We start from the raw sequence: 12,267 nt of genomic DNA, 5'->3' as shown, positions 1-12,267 counted from the left end.
AAAGATGGAGTGAAAAAGATTTTGTGTGATTGGGGCCTGAACATGCAGGAGGGTGAAAGGAGGGCAAGGAATAGAGTGAATTGGATCGATGTGGTATACCGGGGTTGACGTGCTGTCAGTGGATTGAATCAGGGCATGTGAAGCGTCTGGGGTAAACCATGGAAAGTTGTGTGGGGCCTGGATGTGGAAAGGGAGCTGTGGTTTCGGGCATTATTGCAAGACAGCTAGAGACTGAGTGTGAATGAATGGGGCCTTTGTTGTCTTTTCCTAGCGCTACCTCGCACACATGAGGGGGGAGGGGGATGGTATTCCATGTGTGGTGAGGTGGCGATGGGAATGAATAAAGGCAGACAGTGTGAATTGTGTGCATGGGTATATAGACAGTGTGAATTGTGTGCATGGGTATATATGTATGTGTCTGTGTGTGTATATTTATGTGTACATTGAGATGTATAGGTATGTATATTTGTGTGTGTGGACGTGTACATATATACAAGTGTATGGGGGTGGGTTGGGCCATTTCTTTCGTCTGTTTCCTTGCATTACCTCGCAAACGCGGGAGACAGCGACAAAGCAAAAAAAAATATATATATATTATTATTTATTATACTTTGTTGCTGTCTCCCGCGTTTGCGAGGTAGCGCAAGGAAACAGACGAAAGAAATGGCCCAACCCACCCCCCATACACATGTATATACATACGTCCACACACGCAAATATACATACCTACACAGCTTTCCATGGTTTACCCCAGACGCTTCACATGCCTTGATTCGCTCCACTGACAGCACGTCAACCCCGGTATACCACATCGCTCCAATTCACTCTATTCCTTGCCCTCCTTTCACCCTCCTGCATGTTCAGGCCCCGATCACACAAAATCTTTTTTACTTCATCTTTCCACCTCCAATTTGGTCTCCCTCTTCTCCTTGTTCCCTCCACCTCCGACACATATATCCTCTTGGTCAATCTTTCCTCACTCATTCTCTCCATGTGCCCAAACCACTTCAAAACACCCTCTTCTGCTCTCTCAATCACGCTCTTTTTATTTCCACACATCTCTCTTACCCTTACGTTACTCACTCGATCAAACCACCTCACACCACACATTGTCCTCAAACATCTCATTTCCAGCACATCCATCCTCCTGCGCACAACTCTATCCATAGCCCACGCCTCACAGCCTTACAACATTGTTGGAACCACTATTCCTTCAAACATACCCATTTTTGCTTTCCGAGATAATGTTCTCGACTTCCACACATTCTTCAGGGCCCCCAGAATTTTCGCCCCCTCCCCCACCCTATGATCCACTTCCGCTTCCATGGTTCCATCCGCTGCCAGATCCACTCCCAGATATCTGAAACACTTCACTTCCTCCAGTTTTTCTCCATTCAAACTCACCTCCCAATTGACTTGACCCTCAACCCTACTGTACCTAATAACCTTGCTCTTATTCACATTTACTCTTAACTTTCTTCTTCCACACACTTTACCAAACTCAGTCACCAGCTTCTGCAGTTTCTCACATGAATCAGCCACCAGCGCAGTATCATCAGCGAACAACAACTGACTCACTTCCCAAGCTCTCTCATCCCCAACAGACTTCATACTTGCCCCTCTTTCCAAAACTCTTGCATTCACCTCCCTAACAACCCCATCCATAAACAAATTAAACAACCATGGAGACATCACACACCCCTGCCGCAAACCTACATTCACTGTGAACCAATCATTTTCCTCTCTTCCTACACGTACACATGCCTTACATCCTCGATAAAAACTTTTCACTGCTTCTAACAACTTTCCTCCCACACCATATACTCTTAATACCTTCCACAGAGCATCTCTATCAACTCTATCATATGCCTTCTCCAGATCCATAAATGCTACATACATATCCATTTGCTTTTCTAAGTATTTCTCACATACATTCTTCAAAGCAAACACCTGATCCACACATCCTCTACCACTTCTGAAACCACACTGCTCTTCCCCAATCTGATGCTCTGTACATGCCTTCACCCTCTCAATCAATACCCTCCCATATAATTTACCAAGAATACTCAACAAACTTATACCTCTGTAATTTGAGCACTCACTCTTATCCCCTTTGCCTTTGTACAATGGCACAATGCATGCATTCCGCCAATCCTCAGGCACCTCACCATGAGTCATACATACATTAAATAACCTTACCAACCAGTCAACAATACAGTCACCCCCTTATATATTATATATTATTATATTTATTTTTTTGCTTTCCGAGATAATGTTCTCGACTTCCACACATTCTTCAAGGCCCCCAGAATTTTCGCCCCCTCCCCCACCCTATGATCCACTTCCGCTTCCATGGTTCCATCCGCTGCCAGATCCACTCCCAGATATCTAAAACACTTCACTTCCTCCAGTTTTTCTCCATTCAAACTCACCTCCCAATTGACTTGACCCTCAACCCTACTGTACCTAATAACCTTGCTCTTATTCACATTTACTCTTAACTTTCTTCTTCCACACACTTTACCAAACTCAGTCACCAGCTTCTGCAGTTTCTCACATGAATCAGCCACCAGCGCTGTATCGTCAGCGAACAACAACTGACTCACTTCCCAAGCTCTCTCATCCCCAACAGACTTCATACTTGCCCCTCTTTCCAAAACTCTTGCATTTACCTCCCTAACAACCCCATCCATAAACAAATTAAACAACCATGGAGACATCACACGCCCCTGCCGCAAACCTACATTCACTGAGAACCAATCACTTTCCTCTCTTCCTACACGTACACATGCCTTACATCCTCGATAAAAACTTTTCACTGCTTCTAACAACTTTCCTCCCACACCATATATTCTTAATACCTTCCACAGAGCATCTCTATCAACTCTATCATATGCCTTCTCCAGATCCATAAATGCTACATACATATTTTTTTATTATACTTTGTCGCTGTCTCCCGCGTTTGCGAGGTAGCGCAAGGAAACAGACGAAAGAAATGGCCCCCCCCATACACATGTATATACATACGTCCACACACGCAAATATACATACCTACACAGCTTTCCATGGTTTACCCCAGACGCTTCACATGCCTTGATTCAATCCACTGACAGCACGTCAACCCCGGTATACCATATCGCTCCAATTCACTCTATTCCTTGCCCTCCTTTCACCCTCCTGCATGTTCAGGCCCCAATCACACAAAATCTTTTTCACTCCATCTTTCTACCTCCAATTTGGTCTCCCTCTTCTCCTCGTTCCCTCCACCTCCGACACATATATCCTCTTGGTCAATCTTTCCTCACTCATTCTCTCCATGTGCCCAAACCACTTCAAAACACCCTCTTCTGCTCTCTCAACCATGCTCTTTTTATTTCCACACATCTCTCTTACCCTTACGTTACTCACTCGATCAAACCACCTCACACCACACATTGTCCTCAAACATCTCATTTCCAGCACATCCATCCTCCTGCGCACAACTCTATCCATAGCCCACGCCTCGCAACCATACAACATTGTTGGAACCACTATTCCTTCAAACATACCCATTTTTGCTTTCCGAGATAATGTTCTCGACTTCCACACATTCTTCAAGGCCCCCAGAATTTTCGCCCCCTCCCCCACCCTATGATCCACTTCCGCTTCCATGGTTCCATCCGCTGCCAGATCCACTCCCAGATATCTAAAACACTTCACTTCCTCCAGTTTTTCTCCATTCAAACTCACTTCCCAATTGACTTGACCCTCAACCCTACTGTACCTAATAACCTTGCCCTTATTCACATTTACTCTTAACTTTCTTCTTCCACACACTTTACCAAACTCAGTCACCAGCTTCTGCAGTTTCTCACATGAATCAGCCACCAGCGCTGTATCATCAGCGAACAACAACTGACTCACTTCCCAAGCTCTCTCATCCCCAACAGACTTCATACTTGCCCCTCTTTCCAAAACTCTTGCATTTACCTCCCTAACAACCCCATCCATAAACAAATTAAACAACCATGGAGACATCACACACCCCTGCCGCAAACCTACATTCACTGAGAACCAATCACTTTCCTCTCTTCCTACACGTACACATGCCTTACATCCTCGATAAAAACTTTTCACTGCTTCTAACAACTTTCCTCCCACACCATATATTCTTAATACCTTCCACAGAGCATCTCTAACAACTCTATCATATGCCTTCTCCAGATCCATAAATGCTACATACAAATCCATTTGCTTTTCTAAGTATTTCTCACATACATTCTTCAAAGCAAACACCTGATCCACACATCCTCTACCACTTCTGAAACCACACTGCTCTTCCCCAATCTGATGCTCTGTACATGCCTTCACCCTCTCAATCAATACCCTCCCATATAATTTACCAGGAATACTCAACAAACTTATACCTCTGTAAGGAGGTAAATAAAGTGCGTAAGACAAGGGAGCAAATGGGAACTTCAGTGAAGGGCGCAAATGGGGAGGTGATAACAAGTAGTGGTGATGTGAGAAGGAGATGGAGTGAGTATTTTGAAGGTTTGTTGAATGTGTTTGATGATAGAGTGGCAGATATCGGGTGTTTTGGTCGAGGTGGTGTGCAAAGTGAGAGGGTTAGGGAAAATGATTTGGTAAACAGAGAAGAGGTAGTAAAAGCTTTGCAGAAGATGAAAGCCAGCAAGGCAGCAGGTTTGGATGGTATTGCAGTGGAATTTATTAAAAGAGGGACTGTTGACTGGTTGGTAAGGTTATTTAATGTATGTATGACTCATGGTGAGGTGCCTGAGGATTGGCGGAATGCGTGCATAGTGCCATTGTACAAAGGCAAAGGGGATAAGAGTGAGTGCTCAAATTACAGAGGTATATATATATATATATATATATATATATATATATATATATATATATATATATAAAATATATATATATATATATATATATATATATATATATATGTACATATATAGATTTATACATATATACACATGTACATATCCATACTTGCTGCCTTTATCCATTCCCGTCACCATATCGCCACAAGAAATAGCAACCCCCTGCAAAAAAAAAGCAAGGCAGCAGCAGGAACAGACAAAAAAGGCCACACTTGTTCACACTCAGTTCTACCTGTCATGTGTAATGCACTGAAGCCACAGCTCCCTTTCCATATCCAGGCCCCACACACCTTTCCATGATTTACCCCAGACGTTTCACATGCCCTGGTTCAATCCATTGACAGCACGTCCACTCCGGTATACCACATCATTCCAATTCACTCTATTCCTTGCATACCTTTCACCCTCCTGCATGTTCAGGCCCCGATCGCTCAAAATCTTTTTCACTCCATCTTCCACCTCCAATTTGGTCTCCCACTTCTCCTTCTTCCCTCCAACTCTGACACATGTATCCTCTTCGTTAATCTTTCCTCGCTCATTCTCTCCATGTGTCCAAACCATTTCAACATACCCTCTTCTGCTCTCTCAACCACACTCTTTTTATTACCACACATCTCTCTCACCCTTTCATTACTTACTCGATCAAACCACCTTACACCACATACTGTCCTTAAACATTTCATTTCTAACACATCCACCCTACTCCGTACAACCCTAACTATAGCCCATGACTCGCAACCATATAACATTGTTGGAACCACTATTCCTTCAAACACACCCATTTTTGCTCTCCGAGATAACATTTTCTCCTTCTACATATCCTTCAACACTCCCAGAACCTTCGCTCCCTCCCCACCCTATGACTCACTTCCGCTTCTATGCTTCCATCCACTGCAAAGTCCACCCCCAGATATCTGAAACACTTCACTTCCTCCAGGTTTTCTCCATTCAAAGTTACATAATGCTACTGCAATGTCATTTTATAAATCCATTTCCATTATACCTAATTCTTATGAGTATTTTAGAGAGGTTTCACATTAGTGTTGTCAATGCCTTTTTGTGTTAGCCTATAATCAATGATGAGCGTTTTAATCTTACCATTACAAATTAAAATTCATGTCATAAAAGTTATGATACAAATATGGTTACATGAGTATCACTTACTGTCAGAAGGGACAATTTCACAATTGAAACTCATGTAGATAATTCAACAATGAATAACTAAATTGGTTAACCTGAAAAGCTATTTCATACAGCCCAGAACTATCTCGTCTCCATGTTAGGTCTGCTGTTCTCACTTTCTGTCTCATCAAAACAGGACTACCAAGCTAATCCTGCCATCCTCTCATCAAAAGCACCGTTGTCAACATACCTCACTTGTTTTCTTCACATAAGTTCCTCTACCATCTCCTGTCTGCACAATCATTTCTAAGTGCAACCATGATAGAGTCCAACAAACATATGGCCCCTAGTCACCGACAGTCACTCTACTGCCAATAAGAGGGAGAGCTCAGACAGTAGTTGTAACAGCCCCTCCCATGACCTCTCCCTCTCTGAGAGACTTGTCTCTTTTTCTATTCACTAAACTATTCACTAGTAACTTCTCTTCTGATGATCATCATCTGTCTAGTACCTCTTATAATATCTTCTCTCTGAAGCCCAATTGTCTAACAATATTTCTCACAAGCTCCTTTTTCATATCCAACTATAATCTCAACTCACAATTCCAGTTCAGAGGTGGTGTCTGCACATATTCTAATACCAACATACCTGTTGCACACCTTGAGGATCCTAAGTCCCCAAACTCTGATGTTATCTGGCTCAAGGTCTGCCTCCAAACTATCTCAAATTTCCTTTGTTTTGCCAACTGCTTGCCTAATTCTACAAATTTTTTATCTTTCTTTGATGACTGAAACTCCTGCCATGAGATTGTGGCATCCTCTCACTCAAGTTAAGATCCTCTATCTAAGGGATTTCAATGTTCACCATAGGGAATGGTTGAAATTTCTCTTGTATGGATGATGGGGGGATTGAAGGCCTCAGGTTCTCCATTCTCAATGATCTAGAGCAAATTATCTCCTACCCAACCCATATTCCTGACTGCTGTGACCACTCTACCAATACTCTGTCTTTTACCTCTAATCCCTCGAGTTGTAAATACACTATCTTTCCCCCAATTGATTCCTCTGGTGCTTCCCCCTCCAGCAGTTCCTTCTAAATGTAAATACTGGCATCTCAACAAAGCTGACGTGAACAACTTACAAAAAATCTTTTCTGACTTTCCACGTGAAAATATTTGTCTCATGTGGTAATTCTTTCTCTGCCAAATGTATGGCAGGGGTTATTGTTGCAGAAATTGATGCATTTATCCCCTCTTCCACAAAGACAACCTCTTCTTCCAATCGATAGTTCAACCATTCCTGTTCTAAGGCCATTCAGGGAAGGGATCAGGAATATCAGGATAAAAAAACTCCTATGACTTCCATTCAGCATTTATCTACTGCCCATAATCATTGTAAGTATGTTACCGAAAAAACAAAGGGTTCCTTTGTTCAAAGGAAGTACAATAACTTCCTGTCATCTACTGATGGGTCTTTCCTGTCATTCGCTGAACGCATCACTAACAACAGTCACTCCCCTTTTCCTTTCTTTCATTTTTCTGTTCTGATGGTAATATACCAGTCTTCCCTCTAAACAATGCAACTCTGGTTCCTGTTTCTTTACAAAATCACTACCTAATATCCATACTCTGATGCTCCTTTCCCATTATCTCTTTCTGAACTGTCCAAAAAGGACTTCTCTATCTGGACACAAGCAAGGCCTATGGTCCTCATGACATAAATCCCTGTGTACTGATAGTGTGCCTCTGAACTTGCACCTGTGCATGCTCATCTGTTCTATTTCGGTCTAAAACCCAGAACTTTCCCTCATTCTTGGAAGCATGCATTGGTACATTCCGTCCCTATGAAGGGAAACCATTCTCACCCCCTCTATCATCATGATGCTTTGACACCTACCATTTCCAGAGTCTCTGAATCCCTCCTCAATTCCCATATCCGCAGACACTTTGAATCTTACCATCTTTTCTCTAATCACCAGTATGGCTTCCATAAGTCCAGACCCACTGGTGATATTCTTTCCAATCTTACTAATGTCTGGTCATCATCTCTGACAGATTTTGGGGAATCCAGTGTAGTTGCCCTTGATATATCCAAAGCTTCTGACAGGGAGTGGCATGGGGGTCCTATCTCTAAACTCCCCCCCTTGGCTTCCCTTCCTCACTTTGCTGCCTTATATCTAGCTGCCTCTCATGCTGATCTATCTCTGCGATTGCTGATGAATCAGCTTCTTCCCCCTTCTCCATAAAGCATTCCACTAAACTTTGTCATACGGTTTCTCCAGAACCATAAAAACTGCATACAACTTCTTACCTTTCACTAATTACTTTTCCACAGTCATTTTCACTACAAAAATCTGAGCCACACATCCCATACCTTTCCTAAAGCCCCCTTGCTTCTCATTTATTCTGCATTTAGTCATTTCCATCACTTCATCAATCAATATCCTTGGAAAGCATACACTTTTCCTGCTATACTTATCAGAATTATTGTGCTATCATTGCTAGAAACATCCTTAGCACCTTTTCCTTTGAAAAAGGAACAATATTTCATTCAAGCCTTAGGCACAACCTTCTGTTTCCATGCTAAATTACATATTACATACATCCATTCAATCACAATTCCTCCTTCATACTTCAGCATTTTAGGTGTATTCCTATCCACTCTAGGTGTCTTTTCTACCTTCAACCTTAACATCACTCCTTTTACCTCCCTTCTTGCTACATGCCCTTGCAATTATATCCTCTTCCTTCCATCTTCCATAACCATGCACTTAACTGCTGCCTCCCCTTCTCCCACATTCATCAGTTCTTCAACATACTCTTTCCATCTTCATTTCACTTCCTCTTTTTGATTCAGCAACTTTCCTTCCTTACTTCTCACATTAACGTTTCCACTCTTACATCCACTTCTTTCCTTTTTCACCTCCTTCTACTTCACTTTCCTGTTTTCCCTAATGCTTTCAATCGACTTTCTTCAAAAATCTTCATTTAGTCTTTCATTGCTTTACTCTCTCAGCTTCATGAGAATTCACCTACACATCTTATATCATTCCCTCCTCCTTTGCTGAGCTTCCACTGGTACATTCCTTTTGAGGAATCTACATATGCCTTTTTCTTTTCTTCCACAGCGTTTCGAAACTCATCCATCCACCAAGCATTTCCCTTTTTATTCCTATATCTCATGGCCTTGTATCCAACAACTGATTCTACAACCTTTAGCAGTCTTCCTCTAAACATTTTAAACACCTCAGCCACAAAGGAATGCATCTCTATATTTACTGCACTTCCATCTAAAATTTTAGTCACCCTCCCATCATACTCCTCCTTGCCTTCTATCTGATTCATCTCACTTCCCAACACTTCTAACTCTCCATTCTTCCTTACATCATACCCCTACTTCTTCCCAGTCTTCAACCCTGCAAGAACTGCAAAATGGTTAGTCTCTCCAAAGAATCCTGTCACAACTCTAGTATCTAGCTCAGCTTTTCTCATCCTTTCATCCACTGCCACATAGTTAATCAAACCTTTTTGCTCTCCTCTTCCATTCTTTCTCATCCATACATACCTGTGGATAATCTTGGGTTGAAAAAAAAAGTTTGCAAAGAATAAACCTCTCTAAGCACAGACATCCATTAATTAATTTCCATTCTCATTTCCTCTAGGCACTTCCCATTTACCAACTATCTCATAAATTTCGACACTTTCCATCTTTGTATTCTTATCACCCATTACAGTGACTTTTCTTTCCATCACAAAACCATTTATACAGTAATTCAAATTTCTTCAGAAATGTTTCATTTCATTCTTATCTTGCAAAGTCATCATATTCAAAGGCATACTTCACAATTACAATCTTTTCTTTCATCCACACTCTTCTTCATTTACTCTATCCATGTTCTGTAACACAGTCCCATACTCTTGGTGGTAACACAATTGCACATCCCTCTTTCCATCTTCAGTGAGATAGTGCCAGGAAAACAGACAAAAAGCTCTGCATACTCACCTCTCTTTCGAAAACTCTTGCATTTACCTCCATAACAACCCCATCCACAAACAATTCAAACAACCATGGGGACATCACACACCCCTGCCGCAAACCGACATTCACTGGGAACCAATCACTCTCTTCTCTTCCTACTCATACACATGCCTTACATCCCAGGTAAAAACTTTTCACTGCTTCTAGCAACTTACCTCCCACACCATATACTATTAAGACCTTCCATAAAGCTCCTCCATCAACCCTGACATATGCCTTCTCCACATCCATAAATGCTACATACAACTCCATCTGTTTTTCTAAGTATTTCTCATATACATTCTTCAAAGCAAACACCTGATCCACACATCCTCTACCACTTCTGAAACCACAATGCTCTTCCCCAATGTGATGCTCTGTACATGCCTTCACCCTCTCAATATAATTTCCCAGGAATACTCAAACTTATGCCTACTGTAGTTTGAACATATATGTATACTTGTGTATATTTCTCTTTTTAAACCAGGTACTCCCAATCACCAATCACCAGTCATTTTTCCACACAGAAATCCACAAGTTCTTCACCATTTCCATTCAGAACACTGAATACCCCATGCACTCCAAAATACCCTCAACTGCCACATAACTCGCCTTAGCATTCAAATTACTCATCATTAATACCCGTTCTCATGCACCAAAACTGCACCCAGGAATATATACATATGTATATTTCCCTGGGGAAAGGGGAGAGGGAATACTGCCCATGTGTTCCCTGTTTATCATAGAATGCAACAAAGATGGGAGAGAGCGGGTGGCTGGAAATCCTTCCTTCCTGTATCACTTTCCAAAAGGAACAGAGCTATGAGCAAAGTCAGGAATTTTCCCTCTTAGGCTCTGTCATCTGCTCTTGATGCTACCTCGCTCATGCAGGGAATGGCTACCATGCATGAAAAAAGAAAAAAATATATACATAAAGAGTTAAAGAGATGGCCTTAATTAGAGCTTCAGTTACCTGTGCCGTCTCAGTTAACATAATAAAAATCTGTCATGTCATAAATGTTCCATATACTGTATTTTCTATTAGTATAAATGTTATCAAAGTAAGGACTGTTATACGTGGAAAAACTTAGAAATACTGATACATAGAGAGATGACTACAGACTGACTGTGCTACGGAGACTGACAAGGAAAAAGTAAGATTGCCTCAAGATAAAATAATAAACATAATTGAACATGAAAGGATGCTTAAGTGGGTTGCTATTCCTGAACTAGCTACATGACACTGACGATGAGGATGTACTAAAACACATGAAAGTTTTTACAACAGAAATAAGAATATACTGAACACAAGAAAGAATGTAACAAGACCAAAAAGGCATATAGATCAAGGTCTGGATACAGAGGCTTCGAAAGTTAACTGAAATAACTACTTAAATAGGAGAGACTTACATGTATGTTTCAAAGGGTTTTCCCATGACCAATCTAACAATGAAGGGAACATGCCTCCAATATGGGGATGCAATCAATATCAGTGTACTTCTAGTTCAAGTAAACGTAAATTTGTAAATGAACTAAATACAGTACCTGCATAATGGCATCTGCTTCTTCTTCCACCCTGGCTCGACCAGCTAAAACAAGGTAGCCCTCATCTGCAAGGTGCTGATTCCAGTCGTAAAATTTGGTCACTTGTTTAGGGGCCAGTCGGTACCTCTCTGCCCATCGGAAGAGGTCACGCAGAGTGATGAATGACTGCTTGCCCTATAAATATAAAAGATGTTATCAACTGATATGCAAGAAATATGAAAATGTAAAATATGCAGATAAAAAAGTATGAAGGTGGAATTCAAAACAACACATAAACCTGATCATATATAGGTAGTCCACACTTCAAGAAAGAAATTATAAAACAATATATATAATACAAAATTGTGGTTGCAGATGGTTCCTGAAGAGAGGAGATAAAATCTATGAGTAATAATAATGGGAAACTTTTTAATTCTCATAGAAAATAATAATAGTGGGTTGGAAACATGCCTCTGCTTTAGGAGCATTTTACAATACCAAAGAAAATTCACTTCACCTTAAAACTGACTGAATATAGCAGAGAAGCCAGCTGGACATCTTAATGCTGCAATACTCTTCTTGCATGGTATTTTGCTTACCCCAAACATACACAGAGGTACTACTAAGTAACCCTTTAACATAACTCTCCTCCTCTTACTCATCATCTATGTTCCATGCACTGTGCAATGAATACAGTTCTTGATCAATGTCCATTGGTA

The 12,267-nt window shown here is 41.2% G+C and overlaps 1 protein-coding gene across 2 annotated transcripts in view; it reads right to left on the bottom strand.

The window, feature by feature from the left end:
• The window catches only part of LOC139748641 (midasin), a 355,039-nt gene that overhangs the window by 134,682 nt on the left and 208,090 nt on the right, over positions 1–12,267 (bottom strand). For both annotated transcript variants that reach the window (XM_071661871.1, XM_071661870.1), the window contains one exon: positions 11,570–11,743. In XM_071661871.1, coding sequence (XP_071517972.1) covers positions 11,570–11,743 — 174 coding nt within the window. The remainder of the gene's footprint in view (positions 1–11,569; positions 11,744–12,267) is intronic.

Source organism: Panulirus ornatus, chromosome 5 (assembly GCF_036320965.1).
Source record: "Panulirus ornatus isolate Po-2019 chromosome 5, ASM3632096v1, whole genome shotgun sequence".
Taxonomy (NCBI): domain Eukaryota; kingdom Metazoa; phylum Arthropoda; class Malacostraca; order Decapoda; family Palinuridae; genus Panulirus; species Panulirus ornatus.
The sequence above is the reverse complement of the archived record's forward strand: the minus strand, read 5'-3'. Positions and strand labels throughout refer to the sequence as shown.